This window comes from Schistocerca nitens, chromosome 9 (assembly GCF_023898315.1).
Source record: "Schistocerca nitens isolate TAMUIC-IGC-003100 chromosome 9, iqSchNite1.1, whole genome shotgun sequence".
Lineage (NCBI taxonomy): Eukaryota > Metazoa > Arthropoda > Insecta > Orthoptera > Acrididae > Schistocerca > Schistocerca nitens.
Window position 1 is genome coordinate 4,558,895 of NC_064622.1, and position 26,603 is coordinate 4,585,497.

Here is a 26,603-nt window from a genome sequence, read left to right on the forward strand (position 1 = left end):
ACTGCTTCACGTCTGCTGTGCAGCGAGCTACGTTAATTTAAGTATTAACTGTATTTTTCTTACTTGTCACTTTTTCTTCCATGTGTTTTTGCTTTTAGGAAGCTTTAATTGTCGAGTGCTAGTAATAGTGTTCCATAGATTTCGTGTTTGTTTTGAATACAGTCAGAGAGAGTCCCTTTAGTCAGCCATAGTGCCAGTAGTGCTAGTGTTTGTTTTCGATACAGTCCAGAGACAGGTAGTGCTATTTTCATTGTTTTCTACAAGAAGTGTCTGGCAACCACAGTTTAGTCAACTATCAGCCGCCTTTAGTGAATCAGCAGTCTAGTTAAAAGTTGATAAACTCTCTACAGTAAATTGATTTCTTAGGATGGATAGGATGTGTGACTGCTGTGTACGGACGCAGGAGGAGCTGGCCACTGTTCGCGAAAAGCTGAGCGTGTTGATGGCCGCGGCCAGCCGTCTTCAGGCTGCTGCCTCAGAGTGTAGCCGCAGTGGGGAGTCTGGAGCGTTGCATGGTACACCCCAGGTGTTACATGCTTCAGCCACTGTCCCTGCTGTCGAGACATCTTCGCGGGTACCGGGCGCGGTTGGGCCACCCTCTCCCCAAGGGGAGTGGCGGGTTCAGCGGCGTTCACGGTGCACGAGGCGGAGGGTCAATGTGGAAGATGGCCGTGTGGCATCGCCCGCTTTGCCTGTGAGTGGACATGTGGCCACTCCTTCAGCAAGGTCCGAGCAGGGGTTTATTAGTTATTGGGAGCTCCAATGTTAGGCGGGTGATGGAGCCCCTTAGGGAAATAGCGGAAACGTCGGGGAAGAAGGCCAGTGTTCACTCTGTCTGCTTGCCAGGGGGTTTCATCCGAGATGTTGAGGAGGCCCTGCCAGCGGCGATAGAGAGCACTGGGTGCACCCGACTGCAAATTGTTGCTCATGTCGGCACCAATGACTCCTGCCGTCTGGGTTCAGAGGTCATCCTCAGTTTGTACAGGCGGTTGGCGGAATTGGTGAAGGCAGAAAGCCTCGCTCGCGGGGTGGAATCGGAGCTAACTATTTGTAGTATCGTTCCCAGAACCGATCGCGGTCCTCTGGTTTGGAGCCGAGTAGAAGGCTTAAACCAGAGGCTCAGACGATTCTGCGGAGATCTGGTGTGTACATTTCTCGACCTCCACTATTGGGTGGAGAAATGTAGGGTCCCCCTGAATAGGTCAGGCGTGCACTACATGCCGGAAGCGGCTACAAGGGTAGCGGAGTACGTGTGGAGTGCACATGTGGGTTTTTTAGGTTAGAGAATTCCCTTGAGGATCAGTGGACTAAGTTCAAAACCATCGTACAATATGCGTTAGATGAGTATATGCAAAGCAAGATTGTAAGAGATGGAAAAGAGCCACCGTGGTACAACAACCAAGTTAGAAAACTGCTGCGGAAGTGAAGGGAACTTCACAGCAAACATAAACAAAGCCAAATCCTTGCAGACAAACAAAAATTACGCGAAGCAAAATGTAGTGTGAGGAGGGCTATGTGACAGGTGTTCAATGAATTCGAAAGTAAAGTTCTATGTACTGACTTGGCAGAAAATCCTAAAAAAATTTTGGTCTTATGTCAAAGCGGTAGGTGGATCAAAACAAAATGTCCAGACACTCTGTGACCAGAATGGTACTGAAACAGAGGATGACAGGCTAAAGGCCGAAATACTAAATGTCTTTTTCCAAAGCTGTTTCACAGAGGAAGACTGCACTGTAGTTCCATCTCTAGATTGTTGCACATATGACAAAATGGTAGATATCGAAATAGATGACAGAGGGATAGAGAAACACTTAAAATCACTCAAAAGAGGAAAGGCCGCTGGACCTGATGGGATACCAGTTCGATTTTACACAGAGTACGCAAAGGAACTTGCCCCCCTTCTTGCAGCGGAGTACCGTAGGTCTCTAGAAGAGCGTAGCATTCCAAAGGATTGGAAAAGGGCACAGGTCATCCCCATTTTCAAGAAGGGACATCGAACAGATGTGCAGAACTATAGACCTATATCTCTAATGTTGATCAGTTGTAGAATTTTGGAACACGTATTATGTTTGAGTATAATGACTTTTCTGGAGACTAGAAATCTACTCTGTAGGAATCAGCATGGGTTTCGAAAAAGACAGTCGTGTGAAACCCAGCTCGCGCTATTCGTCCACGAGACTCAGAGGGTCATAGACACGGGTTCCCAGGTAGATGCCGTGTTTCTTGACTTCTGCAAGGCTTTCGATACAGTTCCCCACAGTTGTTTAATGAACAAAGTAAGAGCATATGGACTATCAGACCAATTGTGTGATTGGATTGAAGAGTTCCTAGATAACAGAATGCAGCATGTCATTCTCAATGGAGAGAAGTCTTCCGAAGTAAGAGTGATTTCAGGTGTGCCGTAGGGGAGTGTCGTAGGACCATTGCTATTCACAATATACATAAATGACCTTGTGGATGACATCGGAAGTTCACTGAGGCTTTTTGCGGATGATGCTGTGGTATATCGAGAGTTTGTAACAATGGAAAATTGTACTGAAATGCAGGAGCATCTGCAACGAATTGACACATGGTGCAGGGAATGGCAATTGAATCTCAATGTAGACAAGTGTAATGTGCTGCGAATACATAGAAAGAAAGATCATTTATCATTTAGCTGTAATATAGCAGGTCAGAGACTGGAAGCAGTTAATTCCATAAATTATCTGGGACTAGGCATTAGGAGTGATTTAAAATGGAATGACCATATAAAATTAATCGTCGGTAAAGCAGATGCCAAACTGAGATTCATTGGAAGAATCCTAAGGAAATGCGGTCCGAAAACAAAGGAAGTAAGTTACAGTACACTTGTTCACCCACTGCTTGAATATTGCTCACCGGTGTGGGATCTGTACCAGATAGAGTTGATAGAAGAGATAGAGAAGATCCAACGGAGAGCAGCGCACTTCGTTACAGGATCATTTAGTAATCGCGAAAGCGTTGCGGAGATGATAGATAAACTACAGTGGAAGACTCTGGAAGAGAGGTGCTTAGTAGCTTGGTACGGGCTTTTGTTGAAGTTTCGAGAACATACCTTCACCGAGGAGTCAAGCAGTATATTGCTCCCTCCTACGTATATCTCGCAAAGAGACCATGAGGATAAAATCAGAGAGATTAGAGCCCACACAGAAGCATACCGACAATCCTTCTTTCCACGAACTGTACGAGACTGGAATAGAAGGGAGAACCAATAGAGGTACTCAGGGTGCCTTCCGCCACACACCGTCAGGTGGCTTGCTGAGTATGGATGTAGATGTAGATGTAGAATCCCGGTCCAGCATAAATTTTCAACATTCCCTATTGATTTAAATAAGTGCACTCTGGCAGCTGATGTCTTCAAGTCCTTTGTGTCTTGATATAGACACTGGCATACACACACAGCCACTTAAGCATTTAATCTTACCATGCTCTATGCATTAATAGAAGACAAAGGAAACGTAACATGTCCTTCAATGAGAACTAACTTCTACCATGCACTTCATAGTGGTTTGCAGAGTGTGAATTTAGGTATAGGTAAATATCAACGCAATTGATGATGTCCAGATTGTGTGTATCTGATGCACGTTACATTTCATCTCTGTCCCCATATAGATACTTTTAACATGCCATTCAGGAAAAACCAGCAGCATCATAGCTACAATGGGCAACAATGTGTTGTTCACAGGGGTTGCTCTCAACTGTCCAATGTGTGTGAATTCCTAAGGGACCAAACTACTGAGGTCATTGGTCCCTAGACTTATACACTACTTAAACTACCTTATGCTAAGAACAAAATGTCGTGTACAAGTCCAGTGCAAGACTATAACAGCTGATGAGCAGCCGTACCACCCAACTTTAAGGCACTGTGCAGAGATATTTCTGCTAGTACAGGAACACATGAGGAAGAGCAACTTTCTTGCTGACAGAATACCAATCAGATAGATCTTAGAAGCATTCTCATGTGGAGGATGTTTACACTGGATGACATGAGGCCCAGATATCTCTACAAACATCTCTCACCAGCAAGCAATAAAGGAGACCTGTACTGTCAGAATAATAATGCACCACCCAACTGCTCTGTCTGTATCATAAGGATTTGAAGAACACTCCACAGATAAGAGGATCCTTGTGTTGTCCCCCACATTACTTTTAAACCACAATTCTTTCAAGCATGTACCATACATGCATTTGTATCTTAGCTCCAGTTCTGATCACCTCCATTAGTTTTAGGCAGAGGTTGAGCAGCCAGATATCAAGATGGGTTCCCAACACTTTCACAGCATCATGGAGATAATTCAATGGTGCATCACCACTGTCATCAAGGCAAAAGAGGGTACATGAATTTACTTCTAATTGCAAAGCAGGATGAACTGAGTTTGTCAGCTTATATATGTGTGGCATCTATTTTAATTTCTTTTTCATAACATAACAAATTTTAAAAATGAAATTTCATGGAGTAAGCAACTAACAATATTTACTTCTGGGCAGGGTACATCAGTATTTGTTAATGAATTATTATAAGATAAATGATTAAGTTATTTATTTAAAGCATATAAGCATGTTCAGCAATTTACTGTAGTGATACTGGCACTTATCCTGCAAAATGAAATTCATGGGGAACTAATGGAATAATACTCACAAAAATGTGGATCTCTACTGGAAATGCTTTCATTTGTATTTTTGTTGACTGACAGCATTTCATCAGTCATATAGTTTCTCTTTTGTACTCTCATGAGTATATCCAGGAGGTCTCCATGCTTCACTTTATGTCTTTTTCTGTATTCTAAAACCTGTAAATGTAGATCCATTTTCATTTAATAACAATCATTCTCCACCATCATTGTGTGCGTCTACACCTGAACTTGTATTAGTCATACATATTGACATACACTGATGAGACACAACACTATGACAACTGCCCATGATGAGACTGAATTCTTTCTGATGGTTTTGTGGGCATGATAAGGAAAGTATATTAGTGAAACAGAGATGAATGGGGAATCATTCTAATGACAATACAGGCTGAAAATGGGGAAATCCACTGACATAAGTGGCTTTGACAAAGGATAAATTGTTATAGCCTGGCACCTGAGAATGAGCATCTCAGAAAATGTAAACCTGGTCGACTGTTCACATGCTACGGTTTGCTACTGTTGTGAGCATCTATGGAACAGATGAAGGACAGTGAAACAAGAAGTAGGCGACATTGTATTGAATGTACTTGCTAATCCAGTATGCCTTGGGAGGAGCATTGCCTCTTTTGTACTGCAATATAGGTAGCGATATGTGTCAGATCTGACAACACAATATGTTGTTGAACACAGGGCTCCCAAGCAGACAACCCCTATGTGTTCCCATATCGACCTAATGACAATGTTAATTACAATTGCAATAACCACTGTGTCATTGAGACTGGACCTTTGATCAATGGAAACTTGTGCCTGGGTCGAATGGATACATTTCTTGTTACACCAGGTCAACGGTAGTGTCCCGAGAGCAGATTGAGGGGAACAGCTGCGAAACATGCATCGCACCACAGACACAGGCTGGTGGGACAGTTTTATGCTATGGAGGACATTCATCATGGGACCTGCAGTAGTAATCAGAGGTGTCATGACAACTGTGGACTGTGTGAACAATACCTTTATCCTGTGTCAAGAGGAGGCAAATGGAAAAGGAAAGGGCCTATTAACCTTCAGTAGTTCAAATGTATGGCAAATAATGGTAACCCCTTATGGAAAGGGCAGCAAGAGGCAGAAAGGAACACCAGTGCACTTGGTGTTTATGTCTGGGTGCCTCATTCAACATATTGAAGAGGCTATTCCAGAAGCCTTTGAGGGATGGTGTGCAACAAACTGCAAAGTGATGTGCATTTTGGAATAAATGATGCCCGTCATCTGGGTCTGAAGGTCATGTTTAGGTCATTCCACTGACTGGCAATGAAGATTCAGAAGACTACCCTTGCACATATGAGTTTCAATAAAGCCCACAAATTGCATCATTGTCCCCAGAATTGATGATGGCCACCCTGTTTCATAGTTGAGACACAGGATTGAACCAGAGACTTTGAAGGTTCTGTAATAAGCTAGGTTGTGACTTCCTGGACTTGTGCCATAGAGCTGAGAACTGGTGAGTCCCTGTAATGGGTAAGTGTGCACTGCACATCTGTGGCTGCTACTCTGTGTGGGTTTCATACAAGGTTTTTTAAAAATTAGGCAACTCTTCATCCAGTCTAGATAACTACAGTGATAGGAGATCCAGAAGTATTAATGTAAGGGATTCCCCCACATTTGAGGGCATTAAAACCTAGTAGTTAACTGCCAAAGCATTCACAGCAAAGTGCCAGTTTGAAGTGCTCTTGAAAAGCAGTGATGCTCACATAATATTAGGTACAGACAGCTGATTAAAACCTGGAGTTGATAGTAGTGAAATTTTGGGGGGATATTTAAGCAAATATTGAAAGGAAAGGCTAGTGTGAAATGTAGATGATGTATCTATCACAGTAGGCAAGACACTCAGATCCACTGAGATGGAAATTGAAGCTGTATTCAAGGTTGACTGAGCAAGACTCAGTATAGGGGTGAGCATAAAATTGTAATTGAACCACCCGACTCGTCTCCTCATGTTAAATGAAAACTTTAGAGAAATCTTATGCTCACCAGTATGTAAATCCCAAGTCATATTGTAATCATCGGTGGAGACTTTAATCACCCAACAATCAATGGGAAAAATACATGTTTGTTAGTGGTGGGCCATGACAAAACATCCTGTAATACATTACTAAATACCTTCTCTGAAAACTACCTAGAACACATGGTTCGGAACTTCAGCCATGATGGAAATACAGCATAGTTATAAATGATTAAAGTGATTTTGCACATTTGCTGGAGTTATGTTCTTTAATATATTGTCACAGAGCTTTGCAAATGCATAGTACAATTCAAAAAGTTTTATTTTGACATATCACAAGTGCTCCATGTGTGCCCGCTACTGGTTCTACAAATATCCCATTGATAATCAAGTTCTTCACATGATTGGTGCAGCATGTCCTGATCAGTCTGTTCAAAAGCATTTTTGATGCAAGCCTGCAGTTCTGGTAAGGTTGTTGGTAGATGAGGTGTAATTACTGAATCTTTCACATAGCCCTACACAAAAAAAAAGATTGCACAAGGCTGGGTTGGGAGAATGTGGCAGCCATGACATGAATTGCTGATCATCAGTGCCACATGACTGATCCATCTGTTCCTAAATATCCTGTTTAGAAATTCACGAACATTATGGTGGAAGTGGGTGGAGGACCATACTCTAGGTAGATGAAGTCCACACTGTCGCTCTCTAGTTGCAACATGAACCAGTTTTCCAGAATGTCCAGATACACATATCCTCTAACAGTCTTTTTTCAGAAGAAAAATGGACTGAAACTTTGACCTGTGAGGCTGCAAAGAACACATTATCTTTTGGTGAATCATAAATGGTCTGCACAATAGCAAAGGGATTCTTTGCCTCCAAATTCACACATTATGTCTGTTCACTGTCCATTCACAAAAAATGTTGTTTCATCATTTAAGATGAGTTTCTCACAAAACCCACCCAAGAGGTTACTGCAACCGTGCTGAAAATTCAAAGTGCCCAACTTTGTCATCAGGCAGCAGAGCTTGTAGCAATTGCAAGCAGTAAGGCTTATGCTTCAGTCATTTCCTTAAGATCTTAAAAATGGTTGGTTATGGCTGCTTCCTCATTTCATCAACTTGGGCTATGTGCAAAACTTGCCCACATGCGGTCAACTATTTCTTCACTACTGCAGGCTGACTCGTTGATTTCTCCTTGCAGAGGCATCCTGAAGCTGAAGGGAGTTGGCAGAATTCATGTGACTAGACTGAGGATTTCTTGGTAGGGAGGATGTAGGAAGTTATCTTGGAGGGAGAGATATCATCAGATGCAGGAGTAGCTTAGGATGTTCCCCAGGGAAGTGTGCTGGGATTCTTTGCAATTCATGTTAGTATACTAATGACCTTGTGGACAATATTAATAGTAACCTCAGACTTTCAGCAGATGATGCAAGTATATATAACAAAATATTGCCTGAAAGAAGCCGCACAAATATGAAGTCAGATCTAGATAAGATTTCAAAGTGGTACAAAGACTGGCAACTTGTTTTAAATGTTCAGAAATCTAAAACAAAATAAAAAAGCAGTATCCTATGGCTATACTATCAGTGAGCCACAATTGGAATAGTCATCTCATAACAAATACCTGGGTGTAACACTTTGTGGGACATGAAATGGAATGATTACATAGGTTCCATTGTGGGTAAAGCAAGTGGTAGATTAGAATAAAGTTGAAGTGTGTGGACCCATACCAAATAGAACTAACTGTAGATACTGAATGTATACAGAGAAAGGCAGCACAAATAGTTACAGGTTTCATCATTAGGAGAGTGTTACAAAGATGCTGAAGAAGCTGACTGGCAGACTCTTGAAGACAAGAGGTAAACTGTCACAAGAAAGCCTACTTACAAAGTTTCAAGAACGGGCTTTAGATGATGTTTCTAGGAATATATTACAACCCCCATGTATTGCTCCTATAGGGATCATGAGGACAAGGTTAGATTAATTACAGTACACATGAAGGCATTTAAACAATCATTCATCCCACACACTGTATGTGAATGGAATGGGAAAAACCCTAATAACTGGTACAGTGGGGCATACCCTCTTATATGCACTTTACAGTGGTTTGCAGAGTACAGATGTAGATGTAGATTCATGGTTGAGGTCTTCCCTGATGGTGATGGCATTTTCTAGCAGGATAATTGTCCTTGTCACAAGGCCAAAATCATGCTACAGTGGTTTGGAAGCATGATACCAACATCATTCTCTAACCATCTCTATGAGTCAATTCACAAAGATATCTTGCTAACCAAATTCGCCTGATCCGAACCCAGTGGAAAACATCTGAGATGCTCCAATGTCCAGCTCCACACCCACAAACCACAGGCCTGTAATTTACAGGAATTGTGTGACCTGTGCTTAGACATTTGGTGCTACATACCTCTGGAAGCCTACAAGGTTTTTTTGAATCCATCCCATACACAATTGCTGATGCATTTTGTTGTTGAGGCAGATAAATGTGTTATTAAGCAGGTGGTCATTATGGTAAGGTCCCTAAAGTTAAAAGAAAGAAAGAAAAGAGAGAGAGAGAGAGAAATTGCAAAATTTTTGCTCAAGTCTGTCTTTGCATCAGAGTTAATAAATGCCAAGCATCCACTGTTGTCTTTCAGACTGACTATTCGGCCAGAGCCAGTATCGAGTTTAGCTGGGTTGGGTGGTGGAGACAGGAAGTAAGGCCTGGTAAGATTTGATGAGGGAAAAACAATAGAGATGGGAATTAGAAAAGACTGCTGTAGTACAGAAAATATAATGACATGCTGATGAGATGGTTAGCACCTTTGCAGGAAGCATTATACAGAAGCTTTAGCAGAACCATGGAGGATCTTGAGTAAGAGTAAAAGATAAATAAAGAAAGTAATGAGAGAGCTAGATTGGTGTGGCAATGTAATAAAGTATTACTCGCCAAACCTAACTGACAATCCGGCCCTGGGGGCAGCACCATCGTGTTTACACCCAGGAAGCAAGGAGGGGACATAGGAATAGTGCACACTCCAGTACTCTTACAACTGGAGTGCTGTTACACGCTACACATCTTTACTTGCAACTCAATGAAGTGACTGTAGTATCTGGAATCAGACACGACCAGGAGGCGAGGCCAACCAGCTGAGTGCGGCAGTGATAAGTCACCAAAAACCACGGATGGACAAGAAATGCAACACAACAAAATGAGAGTGAACCGAATTGAGAGTCTTGATGCAGCAATATCAGGAACGAAACGATGATGAGTGCAATCGTCAATACAAGAGCACAGACCAGACACAACTGAGATCCCATGTGCTGTTATCTTTATAGTGCAGCTGCGAGAGCATAAAGGCTGCTGCAGGGGATGTGGCTCACGAATAGCACTGAGGCAGCGACAGCAGTGCTCGCAAATTTTAGGACCACCACCTAGCGGCTGTTGTCTAGGTCTGTGTGTTCTGGCAGGCTTTCAAGCTCATTAGGTCAGGATATTAGATTGAGAAACAGAACTTACAGTATTTCTCTCCTTAGCTGCTTTGCTGGCAGTTTTTGTAAAACTACATTTCCCAATGATGTCATTATTTTCCACAGCCTCACCAAGATTAATCATTTGCTGTTTTAGACATGGATGATAATGCTGACTCTTTATCTGAATTTATGCCACCTGATTTTATTATATTTCCAGTTTCTTTGTCTGACAGAGTATCTGTCCTTCAACAGTCTCACACACTTTTTTGGTGTGATCAAAGTAGCGTTACATAGAGCCTTGCACCAGGCATGGTGACGTGACATTAACTTATTAGCAACAAAGGCATCAGTTTTTATTTATTTGGGTTATAGAATAAGATGCTTGATGTATTACAGTTATGGATCTTATTCTTTGCAAGATCCCACATCAGCTGTATAGGATTTAAGTCTAGATGGTATGGCAGCAGTAGATAAGGAATCATTTTCTTGCAAAATTTTCCAGGAGGGTAATGAGGAGAAGTTTGGTGTTCCTTAATTAGTGCCAAAAGTTTGCCTTCCCTTGTCTTTATGCATTTTTAATTTTATTTTTATCCATTTGTACATGAAAGTTCAAAGTTTTCCTATTATAGTCTTATAGGAGAAATGACCATGAAACAAAAGTCTGCATTCACACCAGTGGTACATTGTCTGGCTCTGTTGTTTGACAATAATCATTAGACACTGTCACTTTTCAGCATTTATTCACAAAAACAAAATGTGCATAGGGCGTATTTGGCTGGGACCCCCTTCAGGGGAGTTCAGCCACCTGAGGCAAGTCTTTTTATTCCACATCACATTGGCGACTTGGTGATAAAGAAATGATGATGAGGACAACACAAACACCTAGTCCCATGTGGAGAAAATCCCTGACCAGATCAAGAATCAAACCTGGGCACTGTGATTGAGAGTCAGCAGTGGTCAAGAAAAGTCCATGAGCTGTTGAAATTTGTTCACAATCAAGTAGGTATGAAAAATAAATAATGACATGTTTACTCGGGGCTTTTGAAATCAAATCCCATAGCTGGGACAGTTGTTCCTCAGGGATTCTATGCTTGTCTTGTAGTCCATTTTCCATGACAAATGCTGTCGAGTTTTTGCAGAGATAGTTTTCTTTTTGTTATTCACAATACCACAGAAATTGTTACCTAATAATTCATTTATCTGTATCGTCATCAAAATACTTATTATATATATTTTCCTTTTTCTGCTTTGGAGCAGATCCTTGAATACTGCTCCATTTGGCATCCTGTTTGTCTTTCTGTAATTTGCACATCACTGCCTTACTTAACTTTCACTTGTCAATATTTGCTCGCATCTTCCATTGCCATCTCTGTGAGCATTATTACACCTTTTTGCGTCTGCACAGATCCGCAATTTCTTGTTTTATGTCTGCCAGCAGCCTACTGCAGACTTCTGTTTTAGAATGCAGAATATTTCAGCAAAGAGATGAGTTCTGTTAGAGAACAAACTTCTGAAACTGATTTTATTATCATCATTCAAAGTCAGAAAGGAGTAATTGTATTGAGAAGTGAGTGAGAGAAATCATAGATCTCTGAAGAGGCTTCCTCTTCAAAGCTTATGTAATTTGAACTATATTGGTCTCCAGAACATTTACTAAGTATTTTTATAACTAATATCTCAATCTATTTGTAATAAGTCCTATTTTCCTAACTATTTATTGCATGACATTGATAGCATTTAAATATTTTAAAGGATTAATTAATTCATTCATTATGTTCTGGAGATCCCATCAAGGAGGGTAACCTCCACATGTCAGGAATGAGGTAAGGAACAGTATGAAACAAAATAAAACTGTGATTTTGTTGTCTGTAGTATAGTTTAAATGGTGAAATTTGAATACTTTATGTCCTGAAGAAAAACTGAAAACTTTTTGTAGATACAACCAACACTGAAGCATTTAAAGGCTGTGGAAACACAAGTCATGCATGAGAAAGTAGAGACAGTCACGCCGGGCTACTTATGTTAATGTAGACAAAAAATAAATTGAGCAGTGCTAATCTACACACACTGGTAAGTATAAAAATTGCTGTAGATTATTTTAAGTGTATATATGTATATTAGGTACCTGGCTTTGTAGCCAAGGTCACTAATGCACATCTGTGCAGTGGTGCTCTACTTGGAGGTAAGCTGGTTTGAATCCAGGTGGTGGATGAAATTATCATTGCCAGTGTTTGGCCAACCAAGGGAGGAGAGGTTCCTGAACACAGTGTCCTGAATTAAGTTACAAACCTCTCTGCAGTGTCTCATAGGGTGACGGCATGTGACGCTCTGGCGATACATCTGTTGGACGGGGACATTAAGCTCGGTAGGCCCCTTTGTGCCTCTGAAGAGCAGTAGGCTATGTGCCGGCACTGTCTTTCACCCTCTTCCTTCCCTACATCCACAACAACAGAAACCCAACACTACCCCGTACAAGCACTCACCACAGTCATCCGTATGACACAGATATACACCTGACATTTCATAACAGGCCGGAAGAAGGCAACGGCAAACCACCTCCAGTACTCCAGTAGGACCTTGCCGTGACTGGCAATGGAGGATTCTTGTGTCTGCTCCCCTCTGCTCATTCCTGAGTATGGGACTATTTATTATGAATATTAGGAGAACACAACTGCTTTGAATAAAGCCACTACTCCTCCTCTTCCCACACAACTCAGTTCCCAGTTTTATCTAACACTTCAAACAAAGATTTTATGTAAGTTTACTCAGAACACTATCAGCTTTCTATATATTTGCAAAGTCTAGATCTATTTAATACAAATATTAGGGTTTAGGAGAATTTACATTTTTTAGTACAAATACACTTATAAATTGTGGAAGGAGTGGCTGATAAAGTATTACTTCACTTTGTTTCTGAATCTTTCAGGATTTTCAATTCACTGCCAGATGTTTACCAACAACCTTTTAGAGAATTTTGCTTCAGAGTATGAAACTCCATTCTGAACTCTGGACATGGAATTATTTTTACCTCTAGTACTGTATTGTAAATTTTACAGTTCATCCTAAATTCAATCTGGTTAATCACGAATATCATTAGCAACTATATGTATTGGCATGTACTAGTTGCTTCTCGCAACATTTGTGATGACACAGTCATACATACAGCAATCTCTCCCGTGTCGGATTCATGCATGAAAAGAAAATAACATAAATATTAATACTTTTTGTTATGGTACACCACACCTGTAAAGAATTACAATACTTTCAGCCATTGATCGGCAGCACAGCTCAATTGCTCTCAGTTGCGAAGAGCCTGCACATGACAATCTATGCATATTCTGAGAAACAGTATTTTTGTCAAGTATATTTTGTCTCTCACGTGTGTATTACCGTACTGTGTGACCAAATTTTCTGTTATCTTCATGAAAAATTTTCTGAGTGGTTATTTCTTTGTTTATGAAATGTTCAATAACTTTTGAGTTTGTTATAAGATTTCACTGATTATCAGTAAATATGCAATACAGCCACTATAATCTGCTATGCAGAGGAAAACTTACCTTACATACTACATCACGAATGAAGTTGTCAACTTCAGGCACTGAAATGCTGAGCCGCAAAAAATCCCTAAGTTTTGGTGCCAGAAATGCAAGCATCAACTTGATGTAGCGCCAGTTGCTGAACTGCATCTGTTGCTTCAGATTTACTCGTAATGGCGCTGTGTTGTCTCTCAGTGATTCACTCTCTATTCCAAGAAATGCCATTCCCACAATGTCAGTCATGAAGCAAGCTGACATTTCCCTTAACTCAATAACTGCTTCTGTAACAATGGAAACAAGTCCTGTAGCCTGCATGCAACACAATTAGTAACTTTACCAGTGCTTAAGAATCTTCCATTTCAGTAGTTCATTTCCTCTTAAAAAATGACAAAATTTCCTTAAAATATGAAACACTCCAAAGTGGATACACATGATTAATGGTGTACTTCTAGGTGTTCAGCTGACTTGTTGTTTTCATTTTTGCACACTATTTTGATGACCAACCCCATCCTCTTCTTCAGGTGCTGCGTATGCCATCTTTTGGTGTATGATGGAGGTTGCTTCGTGTACCAGTACCACTTCCCCAGTCATGTTGTTTGCTGGAAGAATGATTGCTGAGCTCAAATCTCTCTAATTTTAACTTCATGGTCTTTTCATGAGATATATGTAGGAAGAATAATATATTGGTTGACTCTTCTAGGAACATACACTCTCGCCACTTTACCGGTAGACCACACTGTGATGTAGAATGCCTCTCTAGTGGCATCTCCCTCTGTGGTTCGTTGAGCATCTCCGTGATGCTTTCGTGCTTATTAAATGAACCTGCAATGAAACATGCTGCTCTTCTTAGGATCTTCTCTAATTCCTTTATCAATCCTCTCTGGTATGGATCCCAGAATGGTGAGCAATATTCTAGTATTGGTTGAACAATTGTTTTATAAGCTACTTTCTTTGTTGATGGTCTACATTTCCTGAGGATTCTTCCAAAGAATCATGTCTGGTGTCTACCTTTTCTGCTATTAGTTTTATTGGTCTTCCTGCTTCAAATCACTCTGTCATGCTCTTAGATATTTTATGGAAGTAACTGCTTCCAGTGATTGTTCTGCAATTGTGTAATCATACAGTATATGGTCTTTCTGTCTATGTTTTGCAATATGTTACATTTGTTTATGTTCAGGGTCTGTAAGAAGCATCAGTCCTCTGCAGGTCATCCAGCATTTTGCTACAGTTTTCCGAAATTGCAACTTCTCTGTATTCAATCGTGTCATCCATGCAAAGCCTCATGGAAATTCTGACATTATCTACAAGGTCATTTATACTTATTGTGAAAATTAATGGTTCTGTATACACCCTTGTGGCACACCTGAAGTTAAGTTTACTGCTAACGACTTCTTTCCATTCAGAATGACATGCTGTGATCTGCTTGCTAGAAACTTTTTGTCCAGTGACACATCTCTTCTAATTTTCTTACACTCATATTTTGTTCATTAGGCAGCAGTGTGGAACTGTAACAAATGCCTTCTGCAAGTCAAGCAGCGTGAACTCCAACCAGGCAGCAAGTACACAGAATTACACAACTCATAGCACTTGAAGAGGATGAAATATTGTGTGAAACAAAATATTGTCTTACCATTATATAATCTATCTGAAACCTTCCAGTGTCTCCAGGCCTCTTCCATATATACAACCTTCTTTCATGATTCTTAAAACAAGTGTCAGCTATGATAAAGTTATGCTCTATGCAAAATTCTGCAAGGTGGCTTCCCCTTTTGTTCCTTACCCTCAGTCCATATTCACCTACTACTTTTCCTTCTCTTCCTTTTCCTACAGTCACACACCAGTCCCCCATGACTACTAAATTTTCGTCTCCCTTAAATATCTGAATAATTTCTTTTATCACATCAGACATTTCTTCAATCTCTTCATCATCTGTGGAGCTAGTTGGCATTTAAACTCGTTCAGGCAGTTATAAAATCAAAATTGATGGTATTTCATTATTTAGGAAGTATTCAATATATGTGAAAGAAAAAGTTGGCAGACGAAAGAATGATAATTGAAACAGAGCTGTCCAGAAATTAAAGAAGAGGATAAAATGTGCCCAAAAAGTTAATAGAATCTAATTTGCCAAAACAATAATCTCATACCTGTGTGCTTAGCTGCAGCAGTTTCCACATACAACGTCAGTTGTCTGCTGATGTAATCCACAACATGAAACAAGTTCCTCATGTTTCGTAAGGTGAATGTCGGCGTTAGTCTCATGCGTGTCTGCCTCCACCTGTGTGACAAGATTTTATATGATAAAGTCTTTATAAGTACTTTGAAAGCTACTGAAAAACAAGGAAGTATTTTCTGTTCCTGAGAACTTACCATTTTCAAAGTGACATAAAGAAGAATCAGTTTTAAGACGTGTTTTGTCAAATTTTAAAGGTGACTGAACTTACCATCAACACTTCTGAAAACTGCACCCATATTAAATTTGTAAGCAAAATGAGTATTTGCTATTACATTAAAAGTGTATGATAAAGCAATATATGTCACTTAATGACATAACTCACATTATACATATTGGCAATGTGTATTGAATTTGAGTGAGGCAGTACAATGTTTAACGCACGGGATTTTAAAAAAATGACATCAAATCCCTGTCTTTCCATTCAAATCTATATTTTTCATGTTGTTGTTGTTGTGGTCTTCAGTCCTGAGACTGGTTTGATGCATCTCTCCATGCTACTCTATCCTGTGCAAGCTTCTTCATCTCCCAGTACCTACTGCAACCTACATCCTTCTGAATCTGCTTAGTGTATTCATCTCTTGATCTCCCCCTACGATTTTTACCCTCCACGCTGCCCTCCAATACTAAATTGGTGATCCCTTGATGCCTCAGAACATGTCCTACCAACCGATCCCTTCTTCTGGTCAAGTTGTGCCACAAACTCCTCTTCTCCCCAATCCTATTCAGTACCTCCTCATTAGTTATGTGATCTACCCATCTAATCTTCAGCATTCTTCTGTAGCACCACATTTCGAAAGCTTCTATTCTCTTCTTGTCCAAACTATTTACCGTCCATGTTTCACTTCCATACATGGCTACACTCCATACAAATACTTTCAGAAATGACTTCCTGACACTTAAATCTATACTCGATGTTAACAAATTTCTCTTCTTCAGAAAGCTTTCCTTGCCGTTGCCAGTCTACATTTTATATCCTCTCTACTTCGCCCATCATCAGTTATTTTGCTCCCCAAATAGCACAACTCCTTTACTAAAGTGTCTCATTTCCTAATCTAATACCCTCAACATCACCCGACTTAATTCGACTACATTCCATTATCCTCGTTTTGCTTTTGTTGATGTTCATCTTATATCCTCCCTTCAAGACACCATCCATTCCGTTCAACTGCTCTTCCAAGTCCTTTGCTGTCTCTGACAGAATTACAATGTCATCGGCGAACCTCAAAGTTTTTATTTCTTCTCCATGGATTTTAATACCTACTCCGAATTTTTCTTTTGTTTCCTTTACTGCTTGCTCAATATACAGATTGAATAACATCGGGGAGAGGCTACAACCCTGTCTTACTCCCTTCCAAACCACTGCTTCCCTTTCATGCCCATCGACTCTTATAACTGCCATCTGGTTTCTGTACAAATTGTAAATAGCCTTTCGCTCCCTGTATCTTACCCCTGCCACCTTTAGAATTTGAAAGAGAGTATTCCAGTCAACATTGTCAAAAGCTTTCTCTAAGTCTACAAATGCTAGAAACGTAGGTTTGCCTTTCCTTAATCTTTCTTCTAAGATAAGTCGTAAGGTCAGTATTGCCTCACGTGTTCCAATATTTCTACGGAATCCAAACTGATCTTCCCCGAGGTCGGCTTCTACTAGTTTTTCCATTCGTCTGTAAAGAATTCGTGTTAGTATTTTGCAGCTGTGCCTTATTAAACTGATTGTTCGGTAATTCTCACATCTGTCAACACCTGCTTTCTTTGGTATTGGAATTATTATATTCTTCTTGAAGTCTAAGGATATTTCGCCTGTTTCATACATCTTGCTCACCAGATGGTAGAGTTTTGTCAGGACTGGCTCTCCCAAGGCCGTCAGTAGTTCCAATGGAATGTTGTCTACTCCGGGAGCCTTGTTTCGACTCAGGTCTTTCAGTGCTCTGTCAAACTCTTCACACAGTATTGTATCTCCCATTTCATCTTCATCTACATCCTCTTCCATTTCCATAATATTGTCCTCAAGTACATCGCCCTTGTATAGACCCTCTATATACTCCTTCCACCTTTCTGCTTTCCCTTCTTTGGTTAGAACTGGGTTTTCATCTGAGCTCTTGATGTTCATACAAGTGGTTCTCTTCTCTCCAAAGGTCTCTTTAATTTTCCTGTAGGCAGTATCTATCTTACCCCTAGTGAGATAAGCCTCTACATCCTTACATTTGTCCTCTAGCCATCCCTGCTTAGCCATTTTGCACTTCCTGTCGATCTCATTTTTGAGACGTTTGTATTCCTTTTTGCCTGCTTCATTTACTGCATTTTTATATTTTCTCCTTTCATCAATTAAATTCAATATTTCTTATGTTACCCAAGAATTTCTACTAGCCCTCGTCTTTTTACCTACTTCCTCTGCTGCCTTCACTACTTCACCCCTCAGAGCTACCAATTCTTCTTCTACTGTACTTCTTTCCCCCATTCCTGTCAATTGTTCCCTTATGCTCTCCCTGAAACTCTGTACAACCTCTGGTTCTTTCAGTTTATCCAGGTCCCATCTCCTTAAATTCCCACCTTTTTGCAGTTTCTTCAGTTTTAATCTATAGGTCATAACCAATAGATTGTGGTCAGAGTCCACATCTGCCCCTGGAAATGTCTTACAATTTAAAACCGGGTTGCTAAATCTCTGTCTTACCGTTATATAATCTATCTGATACCTTTTAGTATCTCCAGGGTTCTTCCATGTATACAACCTTCTATCATGATTCTTAAACCAAGTGTTAGCTATGATTAAGTTGTGCTCTGTGCAAAATTCTACCAGGCGGCTTCCTCTTTCATTTCTTAGCCCCAATCCATATTCACCTAGTACGTTTCCTTCTCTCCCTTTTCCTACACTCGAATTCCAGTCACCCATGACTATTAAATTTTCGTCTCCCTTCACTATCTGAATAATTTCTTTTATTTCATCATACATTTCATCTGCAGAGCTAGTTGGCATATAAACTTGTACTGCTGTAGTAGGCATGGGCTTTGTGTCTATCTTGGCCACAATAATGCGTTCACTATGCTGTTTGTAGTAGCTAACCCACACTCCTATTTTTTTATTCATTATTAAACCTACTCCTGCCTCCTGCATTACCCCTATTTGATTTTGTATGAACTTTCAATACAACACTCTCAACATGTCAAGTATGAGCCACAGTCCAAATTGAGACCAAAGATGTTAACCAATATCAAAATGAAGTCAGTAGTACAGTGGATGCAGTAATGAATGCTATCAGACAAAGTACATGACTGACTGAGCATTCGAGGTGTGGAGGATTTATGCCAGCTGTGAGGGCCAGTGTATTCATGTGGTGAGACGGTGGCATACTCGCTAGGTGAAAGCAACACTGTGGCAAAACTGCCCTCTATCGTCCATCAATGTCCCTTTGCTCTGGTAGGCATTCAACTTCCATGCAGTCCGATATCAGGTCCCTCCCATCCCGAAATGGGTGCATACGGACAGAAACACCCTGGACAGTGCCTTGGAATGAAGGTAAGTTTGAAGGTGCAGTCTGTCAGGAGGAAGTGCAGTTGGCAGTGTCCATTGGATCAGCACTGGAGATAGGCATGCCAGGGGGCATCACTGATCCACAGGGAGCCAGAGGAGAGAGCCGGGGCAACAGTGGAACATCGGCAGCAGCCACCTGGGTCTCTGGCTGTTGTGTTGCATTGGCAGTGGAAGATGGGGCTGCGGAGGGGAAGCTCGTGCCCCAGGCCAAAGCTGGTTGTAGTGATGGTGCTCAAGCCGCTTCTGCATCTGGACAAATGTAATTCGCCGCCAATGGATGGGCATCACTGTTTCTGGCATCCATGCCTCAGCACTCCCATAGGAGCATGCCCACACTGCTGTGCTGTGGGTGTAACATCAGGAGGGATGTGAGTGAGATTGCGACAGTGACGGTGTCAGCAGATTAAGCAAGATCCGAGGCTAGTGACTGTGGAGGAGCTCAGTGGTGCTATGATTGTTAAACGGTGTGGTGCGATAATAGCTCAAAAACAAAGTAACGGCTGCCATAGTGGCAGAGGATTCGATAGCCTTCTTCATCAGCTGCTTAGAAGTAAAGACCAACATTCAGCTTCACCATTGGAGGGAGGGTGCAATGAAGGGCAACAGATGTGTTTTATGCCATTGGCGCTAAAGAAGTCCTTAAATGCAGAGGCCATAAACTGGGGCTATTGACAGAGAACAATGTGTGAGGCAGCCCACGGATGGCCAAACCTTGAGCTAAGGCGGTAGTGGTGGCCTCAGTTGTGTTGGGTATCGTGCATATGACACAGGGGTACTCTGAATAAGCATCCACTATGAGCAACCACATAAATCCCAAGAATGGGCCTGCAAAATAGAGATGTATGCAGTCCCAAGAGAGGTGAGGAATAGGCCAGAGGGCAAGGACTGAGGGGCTGCTGCGTGGTGCTGAGTGCGTGCTGCACGACTGTGGACCATCTTTTCGATGTAGGCATTGGTTCCAGGCCAATAACATGGCGGCATGCCAGTGTCGTCTTGTTGCACACGACCCGATGACCCCAGTGGAGCAAACTCAATACCTGATGGTGCAGTTCTACTGGAATAACCGCTCAATGTGCATCCATCTCAGTATCTGAAAAGATGACATCATCCACAACCGAGAGTTGGTGAGAAAGCTGTTCCCGAGGGTGGAGCCCTGTCATCAACTGACTAGTGAGATAATGGGGCTAGCCATGGTTTACTTAGTGAAGAACCCGTTGCAGGGTGGAGTCCCAGTGCATTGCAACAGCAGCACGCATGGAGTAAGGGGGAAACTGTCCAGTTATGTTGTCATTTGGTACTGATGTGGAAGAGGAGGAACTCCCATTGCTCAAAATCAGGGTCTGGGCTGGCCAGGAGACAGGACAGTGGATCAGTATTAGAATACTGGGCTGTCAGATTGTATCAGATAGTATAGTTGTGGGCACTGAGGAACGACGCCCAGCACTGGAGGCATTGGGCTGTTCATTCTGGGTAGTTGGAACATGGCCTGAATAATGCCACCAACGGCGTGTGGTCCGTAATTAGAGAGAACTGCAGCTCAAAAATGTAGACGTGAAATTTTTTGACACTGAATGCTCTTGCCGAGGCTTCCTTTTCAATCTCGGAACAGTTGTGCTATGCCAGGGTCAGGGTCGCTGCAGCTTCACAGCATCCTGTAAGGACCCCAAATCAAGTTGAAAGAGAGGTGAAAAAGCCATGCAGAGGTCGTTGAGTTCCTGGAAAGGGACCACAGTTGAAACCACCTTGAATTCATCTGAGATAAAAAATCCAAATGCCGTGAAGGTGTCAAGGCCAAAACTGTTGGTAGCTGCTGGATGGTCAGTGACAAAGAACATTAAAAGCTGAGTGACATATTTGTAAGTTTGTAAGTTGTCCATGAAGAGGAATTGCACCATCTCCATAGCCCACCAAAATACTTGTGGATGGGGACAAGTCGTAAACACAGTTGGACAAAATTCAATCAATAATTGATCAAAGAGATGGTGACCCCAGTGTTCACCTGAAAACAGTTGTCTTGGTGGGACACGTGAAGTGCAAGAAACAATTTCTGCATGGGGGGGTCGCCCTGGTGGACTACAGTCTGCAGCGTGTGTATTGTGTCCTGGTGGGGTTGTGGTGCTGGATGGGAACAGGCCATATAACTGTGACATACTGAGCAGAGTTGACCCTCCTTGCCACAGTTTGTAGAGGACACCCAGCAATATGGACAGTCTGCTCAGAAGTGAGAGGAAAAACACTGAGAGCACAAAGGGTGTGGCCTCCGTAGCCATCATCGAGGGGTGACCGGAGGCTCAGAAGTCATAGAGACATCGGACAAAAATGAATCGTGACGTTGCTGCAACGTGGCTGTCATCCTACGTTTTTGATGCCGGGGTGGCACACATGTTGGTGTGTGAACTGCCGCCTTTTGCAGCCGTGCTGTGAGTTGTTATTTAGCTGCCTGAGCAATTTTGAATGAATGAGCGATGCACAAGATGTCCTCTAATGATGGGTTATCCAGTTTCAATGCCGTCGTGTGAAGCTCATGAGTCACGTGCAGTTGAACCACCACATATGAAATCATGGAGGCAGCATAGGAAGCTTTACAGTCTTGATTGGTGCAAGTAAAATCACATTTTCAGCTGAGTCCTTGCAAGACAGTGACCCACGAGTGGTATGACTGCCCCCGCTGTTTATGGTATTGATGAAATTTGAGCTGGAGGTAACTACAGGGTATCACTAGGAATGATAATCAGCAGAACACATATATCCTGAAGGGAGAGGGTGACCAGGTCAGACAGAGGTGCCAATTTTCAGTGGAGAAAAATAAAAGTTATTAGACAAAGTACATGACTGGTCATGTAGTTGTGGTACTTACGCCAGTGCAAGGGGCACTGTTGGTTCATCTTTTCGGGTGGTGAGACAATGGCGCACTCACTAGGCGACAGGGCCGCAGCAGCACTGCCCTCTGTATCCATTGAGGTCCATCTGCTCTGGCAGGCATTCAACTTAAGTGCAGCCCTATACCAGAGTTAAAACCTTGAAGCTTCCTATTGTGAAATAAAATGTGGGTCAAGTTCCAAGCTATATTTTGTCAAAGGATGAAAAATATCTGTTAAAGCAGGGCTAGCCACGGCGCGCCAAACTTCACGAATGCAGTATGTGTGGGCCGCTTGTCACCCAGCTTTGCTTGGTCCTTCTTGGAAGCCCGTGCAATGGTGCTGCAACATTCCATTTAGCATTGCAGTGCATCATTTTTTGGTCAGTGAAGCTCTCTGATTCACTAGAATCTTGCTGCCAGTGCTGTTTAAAGTTGACTACCGTATTTACTCGAATCTAAGCCGCACTCGAATCTAAGCCGCACCCGAAAAATGAGACTCGAAATCAAGGAAAACAATTTTTCCCGAATCTAAGCCGCTCCCGAAATTTGAGACTCGAAATTCAAGGTGAGAGAAAAGTTTTAGACCGCCCCTCCAAATCGAAAAACAGTTGGTCCATTGTAACGTGAAACACAATTGAGGTCGAATGGATGAAGATAACAGCTACAGTAGTTTGGTTCGAGTCGTAAGCTTAGCAGTTAAGCTTTACCAGGTAGCCATTGCTACGTCAGGCACTCCGTCCATATTTATACGAGTACCCTTACTTTTTCGTGTGCTTCGTCTGGTTTGAATCGATTGCTTATTTTGCTTTGATCTGATAAGTGCCGTTCTCTTTGTTATAGGTGTTTATGTGACTCTAAGCTGAAAATGCATTATTGTACTGTGTCATGCATTGTTTGTCACATTCTGATAATGCGTGTTTACGACCTGTCGCCGCTCGCGGCAAGGCTTGCTTTTGTGCGCGCTACTGCGGCTTAAAAAAAAAAAAAAAAAAAAAAAAAAAAAAAAAAAAAAAAAAAAAAAGAGAGGAATTGTCTCAGAAGCGAAACAATGGCGAGAGTCTGCTATTTGTTGTTACTTAAACTGCTGCTTTCTTTGATAATGATCTACAAGAACCAAATAACAGACTGCATATGATAGAAGATGTTCTGAACGAGAGTTTAGCGAAAATTTTTCTCTGTTTGAAAATCTTTGCAGACGACTTCTTTAGTACATTACATTCTGCACAGAAATTAGAGTCATCTTAGATTTAAAAATCTAGTCAGTTGCCGTGCTTAGTTTCTGACTGTATCACTATTCAGCATAAGAATAATACGAATATAAACATGACATGATATGTATATTCTTCCGCGTTTGCTGTTCTAGTTTCGTAGTTTATTAGGCAGACAGGATTTAAATGAAATAGCAGCAAACACGAAAGAATACATTGCATAATGTTTACATTCTTCTACCTTTTAATTTAGTTACTGACGCAGAGGTTTTGGCTCCAGTATTTATCTTTGTGCCTGCAAAACATACCTGTCTAGCGCGACATATATTTGACGGCAGAAGTTAGTTGTGGCGACAACTACCAACATTTTTCAGAACTTCCGCTTACTTTGCACTCGATTCTAAGCCGCAGGCGGTTTTTTGGATTACAAAAACTGGAAAAAAAGTGCGGCTTAGATTCGAGTAAATACGGTAGTTGTTCGTGGTATGAAGGAAATTCACAGGTCCAATGGCTGCTTGCACAAAAAGAGGCTGTCTAGTGATCTATTGAAACAATCCTTGAAAATGAATGGGAATGTCAGAAGAGAAGGATGAAAATTCTCAGTTTGCATAATGACAGGTAACTGACTATTTGCTACGAAATGACATGACAATACCATGAAAAAAGAATTTAAAGATTTAGTCGATAATCATAGAGCAAAAAATTATGTTTGATAGATGAGATTCATTGTTCTGTATATAAAAAAGCATTTGTGTTAAATTTTCATTTCTGGAGCATGTGAAGAATTGGTCGTATGAACAATAAAATTTCTGAAGTCGCGCACATTCTTCCATTCTCAGTTGCAACCATTTTCAGTGGACCTGAACAAAGAGTATGGAGATTTCACATATTACTGCATATTACATTGGTTAAATCAAAGGGCATGCCTGGAACTATTTTTTTTTTTTTTAATTTAAAACTTGCTATTGTTGAATTCATAAAGGAAAAGGAGTGCAGGGACAAGAATTAGAACATCCATAATGGATTACAGATATTGCACTATAAGTGGACTTCACTGCACACTGCCCACAGTAAGGCATTGCAAGGTAGCATCTTTCTAGGTTGATTGAGGTGCATTTGAAATAAAATCACGTTGTAGAAGGGACACATTATAACAAAGACAGTCCAGTTCCCTAAGCTCACTGCCATTAAAGAAAACATGAGATTCAAAGAATTCATTGTGATTGACAGAATGACAACGATAGTTTTATAACAATTTTAAGGACAGTGTCAGTCTTACATCTGTTTCCATGCAGTTTTTGAGATCGTTTGCCATTTCAGTTGAAAGCACCCCTGTGCATATCCTGATGTGACTGACTGATCTGCAATGTAATTCCAGACTTAATGACAAATATTTTTACATTAAAACTGTCCAGGATGTCTACACTGCTTTCCTTGGGTAGAGTTTCCAAGTGTTCATAAAGAGGCTGCAAAAGTGCTACAATATTTTGATTGACATATTTGTGTAAAAGTTGTGAAACTAAATAGGTCATGATTGCTTGATCACATGATTGCAAAACTCTTTGAAATTGTCAGTGTCTGTCCATGAGCCAACAGCTGTACCAGATAAAAATTATATTATGTCTTCGCATACCAAAAATAAATAATACTGAAAATTTGTTTTGTTTGTGACCTTTGCGGGTACCGGGTGTGGTTGGGCCACCCCCTCCCCAAGGGGAGTGGCGCGTTCAACGGTGTTCGCGTTGCACAAGGCGGATGGTCAATGAGGAGGCTGGCTGTGTGGCATCGCCCGCTCTGCCTGTGAGTGGACATGTGGCTGCTCCTCCAGCAAGGTCCGAGCAGGCACAAGGGGGGAGAGGTTTGTTAGTGATTGGGAGCTCCAATGTGACCCCCTTAGTGAAATAGCGGAAAGGTCGGGGAAGAAAGCCAGAGTTCACTCTGTCTGCTTGCCAGGGGTTCTCATCCGAGATGTGGAGGAGGCCCTGCTGGCGGCGATAGAGAGCAATGGGTGCACCCGACTGCAACTTGTTGCTCATGTCGGCACCAATGATTCCTGCCGTCTGGGTTCAGAGGTCACCCTCAGTTCATACAGGCGGTTGGCAGAGTTGGTGAAGATGGAAAGCCTCGCTCGTGAGGTGGAATCTGAGCTAACTATTTGTAGCGTCGTTCCCAGAACCGATCGTGGTTCTCTGGTTTGGAGCCAAGTGGAAGGCTTAATACAGAGGCTCAGATGATTCTGCGGAGATCTGGGGTGCAAATTTCTTGACCTCTGCTATGTAGGGTCCCCCTGAATAGGTCAGGCATGCACTACACGCAGGAAGTGGCTACAAGGGTAGCGGAGTACGTGTGGAGTGCACATGTGGGTTTTTTAGGTTAGAGAGTTCCCTCCCTAGGCCTGACAAGATGCCTCCTGAGATGTAACAAGGTAGCAGCAGGCAAAACGCAACAGGGAATGACAATATTAATGTGGTTATAGTAAACTGCAGGAGCATCTATAGAAGGGTCCCAGAACTGCTCTCATTAGTAAATGGTCACAATGCCCACATAGTACTAGGGACGGAAAGTTGGCTGAAACCAGATGTAAATAGTAATGAAATTCTAAACTCAGATTGGAAAGTATACCACAGAGACAGGCTGAACAGTGGAGAGGGAGGCGTGTTTATAGCGATAAAAAGTGCAATAGTATCAAAGGAAATTGACGGAGATCCAAAATATGAAATAATTTGGGTGAAGGTCACAGTTAAAGAAGGCCCAAACATGGTAATTGGATGTCTCTATAGGCCCCCTTGCTCAGCAGATGTTGTGGCAGAACACCTGAAGCAAAATTTGGAAAATATTTCGAGTAGATTTCCTGACCATGTTATAGTTTTGGGTGGAGATTTTAATTTACCATATATAGACTGGGAGACTCAAATGTTTATAATGGGTGGCAGGGACAAAGGATCCAGTGAAATTTTTTAAGTCCATTATCTGAAAACTACCTTGAGCAATTAAACAGAGAACCGACTCACGGCAATAACATATTAGACCTTCTGGTGACAGACAGACTCTAACTATTTGAAACAGTTAATGCAGAACAGGGAATCAGTGATCATAAAGTGGTTACAGCATCAAAGATTTCAGCC

The 26,603-nt window shown here is 41.6% G+C and overlaps 1 protein-coding gene across 2 annotated transcripts in view; it reads right to left on the reverse strand.

Annotated features, from left to right (window-relative positions):
• The window catches only part of LOC126203220 (cytochrome P450 6k1-like), a 216,657-nt gene that overhangs the window by 16,513 nt on the left and 173,541 nt on the right, over positions 1-26,603 (reverse strand). For both annotated transcript variants that reach the window (XM_049937465.1, XM_049937466.1), the window contains exons 4-6: positions 15,796-15,926; positions 13,673-13,932; positions 4,658-4,808 (exon numbers count right to left, since the gene is read on the reverse strand). In XM_049937465.1, the coding sequence (XP_049793422.1) occupies positions 4,658-4,808; positions 13,673-13,932; positions 15,796-15,926 (542 nt within the window). The remainder of the gene's footprint in view (positions 1-4,657; positions 4,809-13,672; positions 13,933-15,795; positions 15,927-26,603) is intronic.